The sequence below is a fragment of the Pieris napi genome, chromosome 12 (assembly GCF_905475465.1).
Source record: "Pieris napi chromosome 12, ilPieNapi1.2, whole genome shotgun sequence".
Taxonomy (NCBI): domain Eukaryota; kingdom Metazoa; phylum Arthropoda; class Insecta; order Lepidoptera; family Pieridae; genus Pieris; species Pieris napi.
The window spans coordinates 9,439,566-9,462,629 of record NC_062245.1 but is presented as its reverse complement, the minus strand read 5'-3'; the positions used below and the strand labels follow the sequence as shown (position 1 = coordinate 9,462,629).

Here is a 23,064-nt window from a genome sequence, read left to right as displayed (position 1 = left end):
AAACATGCACCGTGGATGACGATCCTGATGCTCCGATCAGCTAGAAAGCTGGAGATTCAGTCGCATAATTTCTCGGGAAGCCCGTAGGCTGGAAGCTTCGAGAGCAGTGCTCTGGGCCACACCCGATGGACTCAATTTCCTCTGCCAAGGCATATGCAAGGAATACATGAAGGTCAAAAGCCGAACAACAACGACGAAAGCCGTACTCATAATCGCTAATCAGCTGGTGGCCCTCTACATCATGATCAACAATTCAACATTAGAAATATCATTGACAATTATTTTCAGTTCACTATTGAGTAACGACAAACAGCCTTTGCGTTACGGTGACATTGACATTGACAGATATTTGTTGATACTTTTAACTTTTAGGTTGGCCTATAACTAATAAGTTTTCCTTTAGCTTATGATTTAGGAATATAAATTAAGTAACGTTAAAATTAGTCATATTGTATTAATTTTAATTTGGATTTATTAGTGTATTCTTAGTACCTCATTAAACATTATATTTTTTTAACAGAAAATTAGTAATAGTCCTTACCTAATTAATAAGGTTGTGTACCAAATTCTATTTTACTTTCGCGTATTGTTAATCGTCAGGGTTCAGTGAATTATGGTACGTGCAATAATTTAAACAACTTGAAAGCGGCATGAGAGGATCCGAAACATTGATTCCAGCACGGTTTCTCACTCTCCTGGGACACTTGTGCGTGCTGGTGACTCTATTATGGGAGAGCAAACAGAGCGTTCGTCACTGTTTGCCGAGCCAATATCACGGGACATTCTTGCCGATATATCACAGCCGGTAAGCTAAAATACTAAATGTACTTTCTAACGAACTCGACGCGACAGTTTTATATTAAATAACAACACAAAAAGTTATTGGTTTATCAATCAATATAACTGAAATTGTTATATTAAAAATATAAATAATAAGTCTTGTTCGCTTCAATAAATTTATTTAGTTTTAAAGTTTAGTGACACCAACTTTAAATATTTGTCAATGTTATTAGTAGTGTTTTTAAAAATAAATTCTACAAAGCGTTCCAGAAATTTAAGTATATGTAATTACTATAAAACTGACATTTAATATAGTGTACAAATAATTTTCTATTTGTAAAAAAATAAAAATAATGTTTATGTTTAACTGTAGTTTGATTCAGCATGAATTGTTTAAAAATTATTTTTTTGGTTAATATTGTAAAGGATATGTAGCAAAACTAACTAAAATACACAGGGATGCTTCTCTTGATATTCATTTAATACTTTATAACATAATTTCTAATAACTGCATCCATTCATCATCAATAAATTAAGTCCTAATAGAAGATTGTGAGACAATTATTATCATTTAATTAGTATAGCAAAGTATATTTATTGTATTTATAGAGCTTATTAAGATAATTAATCTTTATAGTATCATAAAATTACATCTAATAAGCGACATTAAAAGATTAATTTTCACATTCAATAATAATTGTAACCCTGTTGGGGTAAGGTATTTAAAAATAGTAGACTCAGCCGAAAGCACACAATAGACAAGAAAGAATATTAATGTTATTCTAAAATATTTTTTTTTATATTTACGTTTGGAGAGTGCTTATTTTTAGTAGTACTTAGGATGTAGGATAGCATTTATCATATATATATAGATATTTGTAAAGTACCAAACACTACCACCTTATCGTCACCCCTATGACCAGTTAATTGCAGTAATATTCACATTCAGGTGTTTACAAAACATGCGGTATTAATGCATGGATCAGTGGATACAATAGTAGTGTGGTTTCGTATTCCCCTCGGTTTGCCAATGTCTAAAACGTGAGCGCCTCACGTGTTTAATTGATTTTAAGACATTCATGAACATTAATTTGAAAAATCTCAATTAGTCTTCTTGGGGTCATCGCCCTCCACACAAGTGTTTTTTATGTGAAAGCGAAATCTATGTATTTAATACGTGATGCTTATAAATATATTGAAAACTGTTTACTGAATAATATTCACTTTGTGCTGTCAACAAACATTACTTTTTAATAAATCACTACAGATATACAACGGTATAGGACGATACCAATGAATATCTTTGTATACGAAAATTTATATAATGAGCAAATCAACACAAACATTTCTAATTTAAGACAAGATCTTTACCTTGATTTAATTACAAATACAGTTTTAAATAAAAAAGAAAATAATATAATAAACACGAAGCACCTTTATAAATAATAACATTTTGATAACGGTACTGTGTCTTTTCAGTTTTTTCATCATAGGCAAATTTATATTCTAGTGTTATTTTGTAACAATTAAATTTTCTCAACATTTAACCGCTGTCACCTGATCACAGGTACTAGAATTTCTCTGAATGAAATCATCACACTAGTTCTATCACAAAATCAATGGCGTAATAAAATCGTATTATCTAGTGAATCTAGCATCTAATACAATGAGAAAACATCAAGTATTTTCATGACTATCAATAGTCAACTATCTATAGACTGAAAATGCGCATAGCTATCTGCATCACTATATAGAGCGTACATTGTGTTGTAACAAATTAATATAAAGGATTATTGTGACCTAACTTAAACAGTTAATATTTCAAATACATATTTTGGAAGGCTTTACAATAAGTTTCGTAAGGGTAATTTTTTAAATTACCTTGCCAAAGTTCTATTATATAGCATATAAATGAAAAATGTTAGTAGTTAAATCAGTTAAGTAGTATTGAGGTGTGATCTAACACTCAAATCTCTTATGGCCGATTTACATTATCTTAGTGTTTAGGAGAGTGCTTTAGGATAGTACTTTAGTTGAAACATGTAAACGCTACTTGCTTTAGTAAACGCTACGCTAAAGAACTTGCCTTTCAAGTTGTACTAAAGCACTCTCCTAAACACTAAGATAATGTAAATCGGCCTTTATATACTGACTGGATATAATCAAGACGCGGCAAACGTTGCATTAACATAATTTACCTATATGAGCTGTAGTAACGCGAATGACTCGTCATTCACAATCGAAGTTAGAGTGACTGTGCGCGTGCGTCGTTATTATGGTTGTTGAGAAAAGCAAGGTCTGTTTTTTATAATTATACATGAACAAAGGTTGAATTATAGCAAAAATATATTCGAATATGAAAATATTTATTTTATTTATTTATTATTCATATATGAAATGTATTTTTTTAAGATGTATTTGCAGTGTGTCGAATTGGAGGTTATGAAATTTTGTTATTATCAATGAACGTGTTTACTTAATTTTTTGAAGCACGTTAATTTTCATTAGAAGATTATGATATCGGAAAATATTGCTTGACATGTTAAATCGAAATTATATGATAGAATATAATTCAATGTATTTTTATTAAAATTTGCTAATTTCCTTGTATAGTATATAAGTTGTTTACAATTAAGTATACTTATAAGAATAGTGTTTTCTTAGTTTAGTTAATAACAAGTTGGCCTCGGAGCACAGATGTGGAATCATTTTTTTTTTTAAGAACTGGGCTTTTGGGAGGTCAATAACAATGATTCAAAAAGTATGTTAACGCTCATTAGTAATTCAAATACTTTTTCCAATATTCGTAAAAATGAAATCAGTTTAATTTCCCTTTTAACTAAACCACTAATTTCTCTCGTTTTATAATTGATCTTATAAAGTGGATGCGGTCTTTAAATAAATAATAACACTTTATTTAAATAAATAACTTGTTTAGTTAAAAAAGTAAAATAAATATTTTTTACGGTTTTATCTGAAAGCATCGTTTGATTTGTATATCAACATAGATCTCTTCTATTGTCTATTGTATACATTAATTGAATTAATGCACGGATTACATAAGCTTTGGTTCAGTTGTTACTCAAAGTTCTCTTCAGACTTTTTAATTAGAAAATTTAGATAAAACCCGAATTCACACTACAAAAAAAATTGTGTGTGAAATCACATAAGTGTATAATATGCTATTGAAGCATTGATAACGACTATTAAAATCTTTATACATATATATATATATATAATATATGTACTGTGCGTGTGTGTGTGTGCTTGTAATTAACTCCTAAACGGCTGGACCGATTTTTTATGAGTGTATAATTCGAGAATGGTTAATGATTTTTTTGTATTTAAGACGTGTACAACTGTACAGGACAACGTCTGGTGAATCCGCTAGTATGTTAACTCTAGCTTGTTTATAAAAGACCGTAGAGTCATGAAAAAATTATCAACGATGGTTAATCAAAACATAAATACGAGATATACATGAAAATTATTGAGATTATTGAGATTGTATACATATAATTATGTCGGATAAGCTGTATTTGTATATTTAAAAAGTAAGCTTATTGCGATTCAAGAACGATGTATAAATGCATTATTACTTCTATTAAAGTTTTCCTTCTTACGAAGAACGATTGAGTAACGACAAACAGCCTTTGCGTTACGGTGACATTGACATTGACAGATATTTGTTGATACTTTTAACTTTTAGGTTGGCCTATAACTAATAAGTTTTCCTTTAGCTTATGATTTAGGAATATAAATTAAGTAACGTTAAAATTAGTCATATTGTATTAATTTTAATTTGGATTTATTAGTGTATTCTTAGTACCTCATTAAACATTATATTTTTTTAACAGAAAATTAGTAATAGTCCTTACCTAATTAATAAGGTTGTGTACCAAATTCTATTTTACTTTCGCGTATTGTTAATCGTCAGGGTTCAGTGAATTATGGTACGTGCAATAATTTAAACAACTTGAAAGCGGCATGAGAGGATCCGAAACATTGATTCCAGCACGGTTTCTCACTCTCCTGGGACACTTGTGCGTGCTGGTGACTCTATTATGGGAGAGCAAACAGAGCGTTCGTCACTGTTTGCCGAGCCAATATCACGGGACATTCTTGCCGATATATCACAGCCGGTAAGCTAAAATACTAAATGTACTTTCTAACGAACTCGACGCGACAGTTTTATATTAAATAACAACACAAAAAGTTATTGGTTTATCAATCAATATAACTGAAATTGTTATATTAAAAATATAAATAATAAGTCTTGTTCGCTTCAATAAATTTATTTAGTTTTAAAGTTTAGTGACACCAACTTTAAATATTTGTCAATGTTATTAGTAGTGTTTTTAAAAATAAATTCTACAAAGCGTTCCAGAAATTTAAGTATATGTAATTACTATAAAACTGACATTTAATATAGTGTACAAATAATTTTCTATTTGTAAAAAAATAAAAATAATGTTTATGTTTAACTGTAGTTTGATTCAGCATGAATTGTTTAAAAATTATTTTTTTGGTTAATATTGTAAAGGATATGTAGCAAAACTAACTAAAATACACAGGGATGCTTCTCTTGATATTCATTTAATACTTTATAACATAATTTCTAATAACTGCATCCATTCATCATCAATAAATTAAGTCCTAATAGAAGATTGTGAGACAATTATTATCATTTAATTAGTATAGCAAAGTATATTTATTGTATTTATAGAGCTTATTAAGATAATTAATCTTTATAGTATCATAAAATTACATCTAATAAGCGACATTAAAAGATTAATTTTCACATTCAATAATAATTGTAACCCTGTTGGGGTAAGGTATTTAAAAATAGTAGACTCAGCCGAAAGCACACAATAGACAAGAAAGAATATTAATGTTATTCTAAAATATTTTTTTTTATATTTACGTTTGGAGAGTGCTTATTTTTAGTAGTACTTAGGATGTAGGATAGCATTTATCATATATATATAGATATTTGTAAAGTACCAAACACTACCACCTTATCGTCACCCCTATGACCAGTTAATTGCAGTAATATTCACATTCAGGTGTTTACAAAACATGCGGTATTAATGCATGGATCAGTGGATACAATAGTAGTGTGGTTTCGTATTCCCCTCGGTTTGCCAATGTCTAAAACGTGAGCGCCTCACGTGTTTAATTGATTTTAAGACATTCATGAACATTAATTTGAAAAATCTCAATTAGTCTTCTTGGGGTCATCGCCCTCCACACAAGTGTTTTTTATGTGAAAGCGAAATCTATGTATTTAATACGTGATGCTTATAAATATATTGAAAACTGTTTACTGAATAATATTCACTTTGTGCTGTCAACAAACATTACTTTTTAATAAATCACTACAGATATACAACGGTATAGGACGATACCAATGAATATCTTTGTATACGAAAATTTATATAATGAGCAAATCAACACAAACATTTCTAATTTAAGACAAGATCTTTACCTTGATTTAATTACAAATACAGTTTTAAATAAAAAAGAAAATAATATAATAAACACGAAGCACCTTTATAAATAATAACATTTTGATAACGGTACTGTGTCTTTTCAGTTTTTTCATCATAGGCAAATTTATATTCTAGTGTTATTTTGTAACAATTAAATTTTCTCAACATTTAACCGCTGTCACCTGATCACAGGTACTAGAATTTCTCTGAATGAAATCATCACACTAGTTCTATCACAAAATCAATGGCGTAATAAAATCGTATTATCTAGTGAATCTAGCATCTAATACAATGAGAAAACATCAAGTATTTTCATGACTATCAATAGTCAACTATCTATAGACTGAAAATGCGCATAGCTATCTGCATCACTATATAGAGCGTACATTGTGTTGTAACAAATTAATATAAAGGATTATTGTGACCTAACTTAAACAGTTAATATTTCAAATACATATTTTGGAAGGCTTTACAATAAGTTTCGTAAGGGTAATTTTTTAAATTACCTTGCCAAAGTTCTATTATATAGCATATAAATGAAAAATGTTAGTAGTTAAATCAGTTAAGTAGTATTGAGGTGTGATCTAACACTCAAATCTCTTATGGCCGATTTACATTATCTTAGTGTTTAGGAGAGTGCTTTAGGATAGTACTTTAGTTGAAACATGTAAACGCTACTTGCTTTAGTAAACGCTACGCTAAAGAACTTGCCTTTCAAGTTGTACTAAAGCACTCTCCTAAACACTAAGATAATGTAAATCGGCCTTTATATACTGACTGGATATAATCAAGACGCGGCAAACGTTGCATTAACATAATTTACCTATATGAGCTGTAGTAACGCGAATGACTCGTCATTCACAATCGAAGTTAGAGTGACTGTGCGCGTGCGTCGTTATTATGGTTGTTGAGAAAAGCAAGGTCTGTTTTTTATAATTATACATGAACAAAGGTTGAATTATAGCAAAAATATATTCGAATATGAAAATATTTATTTTATTTATTTATTATTCATATATGAAATGTATTTTTTTAAGATGTATTTGCAGTGTGTCGAATTGGAGGTTATGAAATTTTGTTATTATCAATGAACGTGTTTACTTAATTTTTTGAAGCACGTTAATTTTCATTAGAAGATTATGATATCGGAAAATATTGCTTGACATGTTAAATCGAAATTATATGATAGAATATAATTCAATGTATTTTTATTAAAATTTGCTAATTTCCTTGTATAGTATATAAGTTGTTTACAATTAAGTATACTTATAAGAATAGTGTTTTCTTAGTTTAGTTAATAACAAGTTGGCCTCGGAGCACAGATGTGGAATCATTTTTTTTTTTAAGAACTGGGCTTTTGGGAGGTCAATAACAATGATTCAAAAAGTATGTTAACGCTCATTAGTAATTCAAATACTTTTTCCAATATTCGTAAAAATGAAATCAGTTTAATTTCCCTTTTAACTAAACCACTAATTTCTCTCGTTTTATAATTGATCTTATAAAGTGGATGCGGTCTTTAAATAAATAATAACACTTTATTTAAATAAATAACTTGTTTAGTTAAAAAAGTAAAATAAATATTTTTTACGGTTTTATCTGAAAGCATCGTTTGATTTGTATATCAACATAGATCTCTTCTATTGTCTATTGTATACATTAATTGAATTAATGCACGGATTACATAAGCTTTGGTTCAGTTGTTACTCAAAGTTCTCTTCAGACTTTTTAATTAGAAAATTTAGATAAAACCCGAATTCACACTACAAAAAAAATTGTGTGTGAAATCACATAAGTGTATAATATGCTATTGAAGCATTGATAACGACTATTAAAATCTTTATACATATATATATATATATAATATATGTACTGTGCGTGTGTGTGTGTGCTTGTAATTAACTCCTAAACGGCTGGACCGATTTTTTATGAGTGTATAATTCGAGAATGGTTAATGATTTTTTTGTATTTAAGACGTGTACAACTGTACAGGACAACGTCTGGTGAATCCGCTAGTATGTTAACTCTAGCTTGTTTATAAAAGACCGTAGAGTCATGAAAAAATTATCAACGATGGTTAATCAAAACATAAATACGAGATATACATGAAAATTATTGAGATTATTGAGATTATATACATATAATTATGTCGGATAAGCTGTATTTGTATATTTAAAAAGTAAGCTTATTGCGATTCAAGAACGATGTATAAATGCATTATTACTTCTATTAAAGTTTTCCTTCTTCGTAATTAATCACAAAACAATGAATAACGTACATTATTATTCACGACTACACGACTCTACTAAAATAGTTTCGTTCTGTGTCCTGAAGTTTATTTTATGATGTTACGGTAAATTATGCACAAAAACTGAAAGAAAATACAAATTTTTATATAGTTTGATTTTGCGATAGGTAGTAGGTATAATACTCATTTTTGATAATTAAAAAAAATATTTTAGTATAGTTACATTAAAAAATACCGCGCGATCAGTATATATGTTCACATATTGGTTTCATCTTTCATTGAAATTAAAAGCACAGATTTTGAAAAATATCGATTAATCGGTCTCCTTTCAAATGCAAACATTTTGTATAATTTATTTTTCGTCTAATTAAGACTTAAAATATCAAATTTAGTGTTGACCCTTGTTATCTCATGTTATATAGCCATAGGCTATGGCCCAAAGCCGTCTCTAGATAACCCCTTTTTTTTAAATTGAAACCAATAGTTCCTGAGAATAAAAACCAAACAAATACTTGACCTTTATAGTATAATTTTGTAGTTGTTTAATTATGGTCTAAGATCCCGCTATACAACGACCTTCACCGAGATGCTTATTTAATGAAACTTATTTTATATATAATTTAATATGTCAATAAATATAATCCATATGGGTTGCCTAGCAAATTTCAGTCCAGAGTATTTTTAATTAATTAAAAAAAAAAAATTTTTTTTAAACATTTCACCGGTATGGTTATTAGATAAATTCTATACCAATCGAAAGTATGAAGCCCATAGAATATGCAAAAGTTAGGTTGTTTTTAATCAATTAATTATTTATGTGTTTATTTTTTATGTGACACTAAAGTATATATACATCTTTAGTATAAAAGAAGGTTTTAGTGATACATATATAATACTACCCTGATTAAAAATATTGATTGAAAAAAGTTCAAAAAATTTACTACATGCAAATTATAAAAAAAAATTTTTTTTTTTAATATTAATTAAACATACTCTGGACTGAAATTTGCTAGGCAACCCATATGGATTATATTTATTGACATATTAAATTAAATATAAAATAAGTTTCATTAAATAAGCATCTCGGTGAAGGTCGTTGTATAGCGGGATCTTATACTATTAGCTTTTATAATAAACAATTAAACGAAACATCATTTGCTAATTCATTTATACAGCTATATTTATTTTGGCAGTACGAACTCGAGACGGGCAAGACCCTACCTTTGTTCCAAGATATGTAGTTTACTTGTGAAGACAGTTTCAAATAACATTTGCAATTTTATTAATAAAAAAATACACAGATTTTGTGACAACTATGCGTTAATTAATATGAAAACGATAACAATAAATATGATAATGGCGCTATAACCTTTTAGGTCTGGGCCTCAGATTTCTATCTGTTCCGTGATCATATATAATAGGCATGTAGGTGATCAACCTGTGTCTGACACACGTCGACTTTTTGGGTCTACGGCATGCCATTTCCTCATGTTTTTCTACACCGTACGTGCGTGTGTTAAATGCCAGAAAGTCCACTGGTGCATGGGGATCAAAATAACGACCCCAGGAATGTCGATCGTTGAAACCACTAGGCCAACGCTGCTTATTGAAGTTATACTTCTTTTGGCGCGTTAGGGAAAATGATGAGAGAAATTTTTTACGATGCGCGCGCACTCCGTCACAAAAAACCGACACCCGCACAACATCCCAAAAACCAACACCCGGAATATCTGTTCAAACGTCGGTAAAACAGTCTGGGCCGCTAGTTGCCGCTTGCTCTTTTTTATAGAGTTGCATTGTCTGTCATGGCGTAGTGTTTTTCAGAGTCGTGTGAATGTGATAACATAGTGTTTACTGTAAAATGTCATGATTAGTACATATTATATCGTTTCTATTGGAAGTGACCATTAAAATGGACAAAAGTCCCTCTGAACTCCAAAGTGCTCGAAGAAAATTATTACGCCAAAGAAGTATAATTTCTAACGCATATTACATAAATACACACACGTTTTTTAGTTATGCTGTATATAATATTTTGCAGGCACTAAGGCTTTCATTAACTCGATGGTTTCAGATTGGTTGCGGGACTCGCCGCGTCACTTGTCCTAATTGTGATTGAGTTTTTAACATTTCTCTTTGGATTAACAATGTTCTCTCCGTCCGTATCATTGACATGTATCCTTTTAAACAGATAGTAATAGTGTAGTTTGCATTTAAAATTTAAATTATAGTAACTGGTATTAGGTTTTAAACGACCTTAAAAGATTGTAAGTTTCATAAATGATATGCATATGCACGTTATATTGAAATTGGATAATTCATTATGATGAGCTATTTAGGTTTAATGGGTCTACACACAGCCCGAAAATCAGTGGCGATATCGGGACAGTGGTGGTAGGGATGAAATCGGCTCGTAGTTCGAATCGGCAGTAGCATACTCTACACACGTGAATTATTAGGGTACGATTATCTTACACATGAGGCGATCTAGGGTGCTCCCCACCATTTCCCCGATATTGCCTCTGATTTTAGGGCCGTGTGTAGACGCTTTTATTAGGATAAATTTCGTGTATGGTTAGTGCACCAATTGTTCGGTGAATTGTTATGAGTTTCGTAAAATAATGTGTTTTCATAATCATAGTTTCTCCACTTGGGGGGCCGTTCAAGTATTACGTAAGCAGATTTACTACCATTTTACCCCCCCCCCCCCCCCCCTATTCTCAGCAAAAGTAAGAAAAAAGAAAAATAATAGTACATAAACGTATTAATTTTTTGTAGGAATCCTCGAAAATGCATTTCGTTTTCAAGCATAGACAATGTGTGGGTAATGTATGTAAAAACGTAAATAATTACGTAATAACCAAATAAGAAAATCAAAGATTTTAACTCCCAATAGGATCGCATTAAGCTTCATACGTTTTAATGAACAATGGTGTTTAAAATATGTTATTGTCAATATTTATCATCATAAACATATTTTGACTACATCATTGTTTAAAAAAGATTAGAATTTGCTTAAATAAATTTCAGTGAAATGTTTTGCTAATAAGACTTGAATTTTCAGAATAATTTTGTAACAAACGTAATTGTACCCGTCATTTCAGCATGATATAGGTTTAGATACAAGGACCTAGAAAAGCTACGTAACTATTGTTTCCTGATCTAAATATATAAAATGCATGATGCTAGATAAAATGCAGGATGGGGTATACTTTTTAATTCCACTCTATTCTTTGAATAAAATATTCTATTATCTATGAAGGACGCCTCAAATGAACGTAGAAAAGAAAAGGGATTCTGTCATTAACGATTATGGTCCCAGCGCTTTCTATGCAAATAGTGCTCAACATTCATTGATAAACAATATTTTTTTGATTCCATTTTGTTTTATCGATTCAATATTGTGTTTTGTTTCCGTCTGTTCTAAGAATCTGTTCTAAGATTTATAACAGATTCTTATATTAACACGTTTGTCCTGTAATGTATTTTCTGTTTAACAATGCCTAATAAAATGGTATACCGTACACAACTAGTTTCTTTGTCATTAATCAGCTCAAAGTGTAATTAAGTAGAAATAAATAAAAGAATAATGCCTCATTATTATGTGTCCTACTAATGAATGTGTAAATAGACTTAACAGTCATCTTTGGTCAAGTCAATTCAGTGGCTATCGCTTCAGTTCATTCTTATTTAGGTCAAACACGAGAATGAATTCATTGAATTGAAAACGTCTCAATATTACCATATATATGTTTATTTATTTACACTTCGTTGCAAATAAAAGAAACACAATACATAAAAGTTATAAGGGATGCAACGGGCGGTCTTATCGCTAATAAGCGATCTCTTCCAGGCAACCCTAGTTAAGAGAAACTCTAAAAAAAAAGAAAAATGATGCGTGCGAGAAGTGCAGAATCCTTAATCTAAAGTAATACAAAAAATATAATATGTTCCTAAATTAATCGATTACAAGTCTACATAATATGCATTAACAAATATTCTATTTCATTTCAACTTTTAATTGTAGTAGGAAGTAGTAACATTCTCTAAACATACACAATTAAATAGTGCAAATATAGTTAAATCTGAACAAAGAAAGCTTTTCATATCAATTGATCTCGGTGTGCCTAAAGATTATGGTTTAATACCAATATTAAATTGTTTGCTTTGTGAATTGTTTTAAACACGTGCTTAGTATTAGCAAACACAATTAAAGTAATTACAAATCATTGCTAAGGAAAAGCCGTAACTCTCGTGGTAATTATACAATTTGACGATCAATGTCAAAAGCTGTATCAAAATAGGAAATTCGAAATGCTTAGGAAACCGTCGCGAGATATCGCTTTAAAAATCCTTCCTCCGCCCTGATGCCTAGGCGAGGTTGCCAATCTTTAAATAGCGACTACAGCATGCAAGTGAGACAACGCCGCAAATGTATAAGATGCGACACTAATTCAAGGAGGTTATCTTCGTTTACTTCTATATACTGAAGGTACTAACCTTAAATCGTGAGTCTTCCCAGACGACTTGTTGTGGGCATATAGACCAAAATATGTATATTTTTTTCAATAAACAATGTTCTATGATGTCGCCGCCCATGGAGACTCATTCTGTCAGAGTGTGTCCAAGTGCCGGTCTTAAAACAGTCCACAGCCAGCATTGGAATACTTGGCGTTGACATATCGAACGACGTTCAGTTTCGCGGTCACTTGGAGGGAAAGGCTAAATTAGCCTCCAAAAAGCTTGGTGTGCTCAGCAAGGCGAGACGGTACTTCACTCCGGGCCACCGCATGCAACTATATAAAGCGCAAATTCGGCCCCACATGGAGTACTGCTCTCACCTCTGGGCGGGGGCTCCCCAGTACCAGCTCCTTCCACTTGACCGTATTCAACGCAGAGCGGTTCGAATCGTCGATGACCAATCCCTTTCCGAGCGGCTTGATCCTTTGGCGTTGCGTAGAGATGTGGGGTCTCTCTGCATCTTCTACCGCATTTACCATGGAGAGTGTTCAGAGGAGTTGTTCGGATTAATACCTGCAGCTGAGTTTCGTCATCGGACGTCGAGGCAGAGTACGAAATTCCACCCGTATCACCTCGACGTCCGCCGTTCCACAACTGAGCGTTTTTCAAGGCAGTTTTTGCCGCGCACCACCACTTTGTGGAACCAGCTGCCCAGTGAGGTATTTCCGAACCAATTCGACTTAGGGTCCTTCAAGAAAAGAGCGTACCGATTCCTGAAAGGCCGGCAACGCACTCGCGAGCCCTCTGGCTTTGAGAGTGTCCATGGGCGGCGGTATCACTTAACATCAGGTGAGCCTCCTGCCCGTTTGCCCCCTGTTTTATAAAAAAAAAAAAAAAAAAAACGATGATATTCCTTACACCAGAATTATCAGCTATCGCCGGACATGGGTTCGCTTCAATCACCCTAACCTACTTTGTGCTAGATGGTTGGCTCTGCGACTGGTTCTGGCCAATCTTCTTTTTCTGTTCTGTTATTCCCTCTTGTATTGATCTCGGTACAGCAGTGGTAGTTCTATGCTCGTCCAAGTGGTGATCCACAATTCTCACTATTATTTCTTAAGTTAAGCCACTTCTTGTGTTTTTCCGCACTTCCATTAAATTTCGTTTAGGTTTAGACTTAAAGAAGATTTTTACTGTCACGTAAGTTATGTTAACATACTTTTAATAGTAAATATAGTGTAACACTAATCACTAGTTTTAATATACGCTTAACTTTTCTAATCACCGTTTTACCCCGTTTATATCTGAGTTGGAAGTCCTGTCGCCGAATATTATTGGGGTATGTGGTAGTCATCCCACACCACTCTGCTATTTAGAGACTGGGTGAGCAATACCCACTAAAACCACCTTTGAGAGGCTCCGGGTTCACTCGCATTCTACCGGGGCCTCAACGGCATACTTGTTACACTCAAAACCTCCGCTGCAGTACGCACTACATAGGAGATATCTTCTTCTATTAACTCCGCGTCTTCTAAACCTAAGATTCATTCACTGTTTATACATAGCTGATACTATACAAGTATACAAGCAACCACAACGTGAACATGAGAAATCTTTTACGAATAATAATGTCTTTAAAATTTATATTTACGTTTTTATAAATATGTATACAATATCATAACGGATTCTTCGAATTTATTATACATGAAATAAATTCTATAAATTAAATTAAACTATTAAATTCACGCGTTTTGACCCAATATGCACGTTGGCACGCGCTTGGTTTTCAACACCTCACCAGCACCTGCGCATGGTTTTGTGTTATCTTTGACGAAATGATAAAAAAAAATGTCATATTGTTACAGGTAACCAATGAGCACCAGCACTTGACACAAACGCACGATTATAAAGCAGGATGGTCGTTCTACTTGGTGTTAGCTGGAGTGGTTACAACCCTTGGCTCTTCGCTGCCGGTTGGGTTCAATATAGGTGTAGTTAATACGCCGGCTGAGGTAAGATTATATTCAGTTCTCAACACGTAAGTTAGCAAGATTTGATGGCGAATTTTCCCACAGCTCGACATAATCTTGCCAAATTAATACTAGAAATTAACCGTAATTCAATTGAATGAAGATATTCTTCTTCTAATGGAAGTAACAGAGATTGTTTTTTAAGATTTACCGAAGATCGAACCGGACTTGTGAGGTTTACGTGCTGTGTTTTACCAATAAGAGAGTATTTTCAGAATTTAGTTAGACTAAATGTGAAATAGTGACATTATTCAGAATCGCGAAAAAACTAAAATAAAACGAGTTTTAATTTGTCATCTACTCGTTAAGTCATTGACGTAGAAATTATTCTAAATTTATAGGCACAAGTAATAAACATCTTTAAGGGTGTTGAAGTAACTATACTAAATTTTATCATTACAGTTAATACAACAGTTTTGTTATGAAAGTCTACGCGAGAGGTTTAACATCGATTTAGATAAGACATGGATGAACATACTCTGGTCTTCGATTGTCTCCATATTTATAGTAGGAGGATGTACAGGTTCCATTCTCGGTTCAGTGCTGGCTGATAAACTTGGAAGGTAATGGCTTTTGTATGTTTTTATTCAATGTTCAACATTCAAGTCAAAGATTATGATTTATACTGTTAAACTATTGTTATTATTCAGTACATCATTTTATTAAGGAATATTTTTGTTTTATTTGTGGTGGCCATTAAAGTAGCTTTATTTTAATATAGCTTTTCGATATTATTTTAAAGTAGCTTTTCAATTTTAACTGTGTTACCATAAACGATAACACAATTTGAGTTAGTTTTGTGTGTTTTGCTATGACAAAGTACAGATTAGAACAGATTAAAAGCTAAGATATATCAAAACCGAATAGAATATTCATATTATTATTTTAATGCCTTATTACAAAAACAACTCTTGATGTAAACTTACCAAGAATTACGCATGTAAATGTGTCAGTCTACAAGTTTGTGTGATACATATAACATCTCCGATTGAATAGTGTGTAACAACTCAAAAAGTTAAAATGAGTTCAGGAGAAATATCTAGTTCTTTTATTGCAACGCGAATACCATGCATACGTAGTAATTGTTATATATTTATAAAAAATAGTTTATTTAATGAAATAACTATCTATATATATAATACAATAGATAATATTATATCAATATTTTTTTATATATTTAATATTATATGAAATGCGATCACTTCGTTTGAACTTCGTTTCAATATAAAACTTTACTTTATTGATGAATTAGTGAAGTTAGTTTTACTGTTAATTAAGAAAAGGATTCTAAAAAATATATCTATATCTAATATAATAATATATCTGATCGGAAGCGCGATATGGAAAATATCGTATCGTTTTAAGCTCAAAACGACCGACGATTGGTCGCTGATTAAAAGTGAGATGCAGTCCATTGGAGAGCACATGTTATACTTCCTGGGGTAGGTTGAAGAAGGCAAGGAGGTTTCTCTATTTCGCTGTTTAAAAATATTATTCAAATTGTGCGGTGGATGTCAATAACGAAGTTGTGAAACTCCTATCACATCGTATTTGTTGTTTATTTTTAGGAAGAATGCAACAATCGTGACCAGTATACTGTCATTGGCAGGTGCTCTAATGTTTGTGTTATGTCGGACTGCGAATTCCGTCGAAATGCTTATATTAGGTAGACTGCTCGTCGGTTTATCTGGTGGTAAGTTAAATATAAAATTTTGGAATCCAAAATTTATAAAATGATATTAATCATTAAGGCATAACAAATTATTTACTTTGTTATAATAAATGTAAGACAAAACTTGTCGCAAAGTTGGCAAACAAATGCCATCTTCGTGGCTAAAGATGGCGTTGATACCATAATCTGTCAACTTGATGACAGCTGTCATCAATTCGAGTTTTGTATAAAATATAAAATCTCGTTTTAATTCATTAAAGATGCTTTATTTATTTATACGTGTGTCCCGTAAAGATAAGATATATAGTACATATTTTTCATTACTTTGTCATGAAAATTAAGAAAATTTTAATTACAGCTGTTTGTATTAATTTGTTGTGTGTAAAGTATAGTAAATTATAAATATGTATTTATATTTAACAAATGTATTGTTATTCTATTATCATTTATTCGCACAATCAATTCTAAAGTAAATTTCTTATCGGTATGTCGTTAATTTGACAGCCGGCACTCGAAAGGTGCCGGCTGTCGACTAGGTTTAATAAAAAAAAAAAGTTGCATTGTATTTCTGTTTGTTTCAGGCCTTACAACTAGTATAGTACCAATGTACCTCACAGAGTTAGCCCCGCCCAGTCTTACAGGGGCCATGGGTGTTGCCTGTCCTATGGGGGTCAATGTTGGCGTTTTAGTGGGTCAGGTTATGGGATTAAAATATTTATTAGGTATTTATATTTTTTTCTTAAATTTCACTTGTGAATCGTTCATTACAGACTGAAATTATATAAACATTTTGTGTACATTTTGTATGGACAAGCTTTAACGAGATAGGTCACATCAAGAAAGACAAGAAAAAATTCTTCTAAATTTAAGTTAAAGTAGATGAATGTTGCTAAAAGGCGCCAATGAAAATTGAGACTTGTGTTATTACCATAATGTTCATATTCGCTAAGCTACGCGCATACTTGAGATTCGAGAAATTATTTTAATCTATATAAATATTTAAATTAGACCCCGTTCACGAACTAATGGTTTAATAGAATTAATTTATTTATTTTTTGTGTAATGTTTTAAAATATAATTTGGTTATCTTTATTGCTGTACACTACTGAGTGTATAGTTTGATACATTTTATTATTTCAGGCAAACCCAACGACTGGCCCTACCTCTTGTCTGTGTACGCTTTACTAGTCATAATATGTTTACCAGTGTTATTTATATTACCAGAGAGTCCAAAATACCTCTATGTAGTTAAGAAAAATGAGGCGGAGTCTTTAAGAGGTGAGTAACTAATATATAAACAACGAATTGATTAGCGGTTTCAATAAAAACGGTAATTCGAATCTGATGTTAAGTGATACCACCGCCCATAGACACTCACATTGCCAGAAGGCTCGCAAGTGCGTTGCCGGTCTTTTAAGAATTGGCACACTCCTTTGAAGGAACCTAAGTCGCATTGTTTCGGAAATTCATCGGTGGGCAGCTGGTTCCACATATTGCTGGTGCACGGCAAAAACCGCCTGAAGAAACGCGCTGTACAACGACCGACATCGAGGTCATACAAGTGGTTTCGTATTCTACCTCGACGTCCGATGATGAAATTCAGCTGCTATTAATCTGCTTCTCTCGATGATAGATGCAGAGACTTCACATCTCTACGCAATGCTAAGGGATCAAGCCGCTCGGAATGTGACTGGCCGTTGACGATTCAAAATAACTCAATTAATAATCTTTGAAATTTCATGATTGATTACTTTTTATAACTAGCAGACCGGCCAAGCGTAGCGTGGCTAAGGGTTTTGTTATATTACATAGTAGCAAACTATTCAAGGGAAACGGTAGGAGAACTTACGTGATAGGTAGATAGCTTATGTGAAACGTTGGTACTTTTAACACAGCGCCATCTGTTAGAATTGTATCAACATAAACAAATATTTGCAATAAAATATTATTGCGGGTATAAATTGAGATGTAAGCTATCCTATCTTTTAAGTTAGATCAAACTGCACACGGTGTGAAAATTTGATTGATATCGGTTCGGTAGTTTAGGAGTCCATAGCGGACAAACAACGTGACACGTAATTTATATATATTAAGATTTGCCAAATGAGGCAACTAATTTTCATACTACAACAAAATTAACAAATGTTTCGTTCTGCTGCATAATTCTTTTTTATAATTTTTATAGAACTAAGCCGCGTCCGTGGAGTATCACCGAGTTTATTAACAGAGGAATTAGATGAATTACGAGAGGAAGTACGTAGCAACAATGATACCGATCGTTACACAATGTGGGCGGCGCTTAAGGATCGCAGATTGTTACTGCCATTGTTGTTAGTGTGTACCTCACAGGCTGGACAGCAGACTAGCGGGATTAATGCGGTAAGGTGATAGAAATGGGAACATATGTTTCCAAGGATTCAAAGAAAAGCCACGAAAATGATAAGGTCATTCAGGAAGAAATCTTATAATGAGCGTCTGAAAGCACTTGACCTTACTGATTTAGGAAGTAGGAGATTACGAGGAAATCTCATTGAAACCTATAAAATCCTCACTGGCCACTATAATGTTCCAGGAATTGAGAAGCTCTTTATTTTAAGTGAAAATACGCATTTGAGGGGTAGTTCTTTAAAACTTAAGACCACTCAACACAACACAACACAAATTCCCTAAAGAACTTTCTCCCAAACCGTGTAGTGGCCGACTGGAATAGGCTTCCGGAAAGTGTGATCAGTGCACCATCTGTAAACACCTTTAAAAATAGACTGGATAAGTTTCTCCAAATCCCTTAATACACACGCATCAGCTTATTAAAAGCTGCCAGTGTGTTAAGTAAATAATAATAATATGTCACAAAAATAGTTGTACTGTGATAATTAATTCCGTATAATTCTGACATTTCATAAGTGTTGCTACTACAAAAAGTTCTCCACCGAAAAAGGGACAAATTTGACTTATTTGAGGGCAATAAAAATGTTCGTATTTTTTATGTTTCACCTACAAAAAGGTAAATCTAAATATTTACTTTATCAAATGACCTAATACAAATATGACAAATATTTCAATATCACAAACAACATATCGAATTAACTTTAATTACTTTATTTTATAATTTAGCTGACATCACTGCCTACTAATTCCAGGTTTAGTAAACCTTTTAAAAAAGAAAAAATAAAATGTTTTCTTAACTTGTGCGTTTTTTACTGTTTGTGATGTAATTACCACTCGCCGTTAAGTCACTTTTAATTTGGAGCACTACACTTAATAAAATGGGTACATTAACTAACAAAAAAATTTATGTATAGACTCAGATGTTCAGACTCGTATTGAAATTGAAAAATGTGCCTGGGCAAAAAGGTTTGCCAGTGATGGCAAAAAATGATAGCTGTCAGAATTCTACGGAATGAAAAATCTAGAGTATAGGTTTTGCCATGTAGGATATACATAGCAATGTGGATGGTGGAATCGGCTTGAGTACTCCTTGACATCTGGACTACTGGACCAAATCCAGAAGGGACAAATTACCAATAATAATAATAATAACCCATAACCGCATGCATGATGAATATCATGAAAGTGAATGAAGCGAGAGGTATATCAGGACCGAAGTGAAGATCCGTGGTATCGATAAATAAAATAATTTGTATTACAGAACCGTGTTTGAGACACGACAATTACCGTCCGACTCCTTGTTTTATCAACTACCCTCTCAAACACAAGACCACATTATTTTTTTATTATAAATATGATTTTTCAGATAATACAATTTAATAAATGGTGAATACTAAATAGTTTTTTTATCACAACGAGGGAAATATAAAAAATACTTATAAAACAAAATTGTATTTCCGTTACAAAAATAATTTGTGACTTTAAAGTGAAACTTATCTAGTTTTTTCTCATCAACAAATAAACAGAATTACAAGAAGAGCCAATACTTTAGTGAAAACAGTGTAACACTTACTTTTTATGAACAATGGCTTTTAGGTGTTCTACTACTCACAAACGATATTCAGACAAGCGGGTCTGTCACAGGAGAACGGGCAATTCGCGACAATCGGTTGCGGGGCTATAAATGTATGCACGGCTGTGATAATGGTCTACCTACTACCGCGGATGGGCAGGCGGCCTTTGTTACTTGGATCTATGTTTGGAGCGACGATTATTTTGGCTTTGTTAGCTGCTGCAATGAGGTTTATTGTAAGTTGATTTTTGTTTCACTTACATTAATAATTAAAAATTAATACACTGTACTTATTTTGATGATTTTTTAAAAGAGCTTAAGTACTAGGCATTGCGTCGCACTTACGATGCGTATTTTAAATTTGTACATAACCCGGCCAGAGCAGTGTTGGCCTAGTGGGTTCAGCGTGCGACTCTCATCCCTGAGGTTGACGGTTCGCTTCCCCGTTGTGCATAAATGGACTTTCTGTCTATTTGCTCATTTAACTTTAGCTCAAACGGTGAAGGAAAACATCGTGAGGAAACCAGCTTACCTTAACCGACCCAAATAGTCGACGGCGTGTGTCAAGCACAGGAGGCTGATCACCTACTTGCCCATTAGATTGACAAATGATCATGAAACAGATACAGAAATCTGAGGCCCAGACCTAAAATTGTGTCCCGCCACTGAATACATACATAACCCGGGCCTAAGTTAATTTTCTTTGATCTGGGTAAAAATTTTTTTTTTTATATCAGGACGCAGTGTCATGGATGCCGTACGCTGCGATGATAGCCGTACTTTCGTACGTGCTCGTGTACGGATTCGGTCTTGGGCCCATACCCTATTTTATTGCTTCAGGTCAGTAGCTAATTTTATATAGGTACTTATTAATATCGACCAGTATTCCAACACCATACCACATGTTTTGACTCAACTAATTTCTTATATACAGAGAAATAAGTTAGCAATCTTTTCTAGTCTAAGTTTCACTTTATAATGTTATTCTTATTTTATCTATTTTTTTTTGGAAAATCCGAATTAAGTGTTTAACAGCTTTTTAATTAATATTTAATGACATGATAGGGGGTACCATGGTGTATTATGTGTATATTTGAGTGTAATTATTTTTTGTAAGAAGATAATATCATTCGGAAATGCAGAGTGAATGTAGACACAAAAACTGCGCTATTAAGAAAAATTATACAAATACAACCTTTTTCTCTACATAATTTTTTCTAAGTATGTTTTTAAATAGTAATATATTATACACGCTTCACAAATGGTGGAAAGTTCGAGGAAACTATTAAGCTGCGAGAGCAAGCGGGGAGAGTTTTCTAGGATCTTCTGGAACATCTTATATCAACGGCCTAAAAGATGTCTCTGCCTTGTTCCAGATTTAAGCATTGTTTTTTAATATTTTTCAGAGATATTCGAAATAGCCCCCCGCGGTGCTGGTATGGCATGGGGGTCGTTGGCCAATTGGGGGGGCAATTTCCTGGTGGGGCAGTTTTTCCAAACCATGCGGGATTATATCGGTGCCTATTCCTTCCTGGTGTTCTCAGCGTTGACGGCTGCTTTAACTGTCTTCCATAAGTATGTTTCGAAAACTTGGATTACTATTTATTCGTGTGTATGTAATGAAACCGAAACGGCTAGACCGATTTTGATGAAATTATTTGTGCCTGTTCAAGTGGTTTTGAATGTTTAGATTTACACACAGAGTCTATATTTATTGTCAAGTCTGTTTTGTCTTGTCAAAAACTTAGAATATGTAGGCCTATAATTAAATTATTTATTATTGCATTGCTGTTTGAATAGATATTTTTTGAAGTCAAGTGACGACCGTGCGGTCTTTTGTTCTGCCGAGGTCTCTTATCTAGGAGCTTGCAGGTCCCTCGGTTCTTGTCTGCTAATTTTACTTAATCTTATGTTTTCCAGATTGTACTTCCCAGAAACCCGAGGGAAAACTCCGACTCAAGTGACAGAACTCTGCAGTAACGGACTCCGCTCGCGACCTCTAGCGGTAACCAATCGGAACGTCTGACGTCAGCAATGCGAGTGACTTATAATGAATGCTTTTAGTGCTATAAGATAAGAAATTTTGTATATAGTTACGATGTAACTGCAAAGTTTAAAATGTTTATATTAAACATTGGAGGCAAAAATCGTTTAAAAAACCTTCACTGACTTGTAATCTCGACTATTTTATTTTAATCTAATTAACTAAACTGAAAAACGCAGATCAATAAATTAAACAAAAACCTTAATTGTTATTTCAATTGAAATGTCCTCAAAAATGAAATGTTCAAATGAAGGTGTTAATACAAAAGGCTGGTTTTGATATATACTCGTAATAATTATTATTGGGAGATAGGAATAATTAGATAGCTATATAACGTAAAATCTAACGTTTTGTTCGAGCAAAGGTTTTTGTCTCT

The 23,064-nt window shown here is 32.7% G+C and overlaps 1 protein-coding gene across 4 annotated transcripts; it reads left to right on the top strand.

The window, feature by feature from the left end:
- Positions 1 to 4,478: 4,478 nt before the first annotated feature.
- On the top strand, positions 4,479 to 22,893 carry LOC125054576 (solute carrier family 2, facilitated glucose transporter member 3-like). 4 transcript variants are annotated; one of them, XM_047656556.1, is made up of 13 exons: positions 4,481 to 4,922; positions 10,595 to 10,695; positions 13,914 to 14,181; positions 14,847 to 14,993; positions 15,414 to 15,574; positions 16,580 to 16,704; positions 17,265 to 17,405; positions 17,824 to 17,961; positions 18,869 to 19,062; positions 20,668 to 20,880; positions 21,382 to 21,484; positions 22,051 to 22,219; positions 22,565 to 22,893. In XM_047656556.1, exons 5-13 carry the CDS (start codon positions 15,480 to 15,482, stop codon positions 22,668 to 22,670), a joined length of 1,284 nt encoding a protein of 427 aa, XP_047512512.1. In that variant the 5' UTR covers positions 4,481 to 4,922; positions 10,595 to 10,695; positions 13,914 to 14,181; positions 14,847 to 14,993; positions 15,414 to 15,479; the 3' UTR covers positions 22,671 to 22,893. The 4 variants fall into 4 exon arrangements, with proteins under 4 accessions (XP_047512510.1, XP_047512512.1, XP_047512511.1 ...); XM_047656557.1 differs by lacking the exon at positions 4,481 to 4,922 and adding an exon at positions 7,174 to 7,193; XM_047656554.1 differs by lacking the exons at positions 10,595 to 10,695; positions 13,914 to 14,181 and having other exon boundaries at positions 4,479 to 4,922.
- Positions 22,894 to 23,064: the final 171 nt, after the last annotated feature.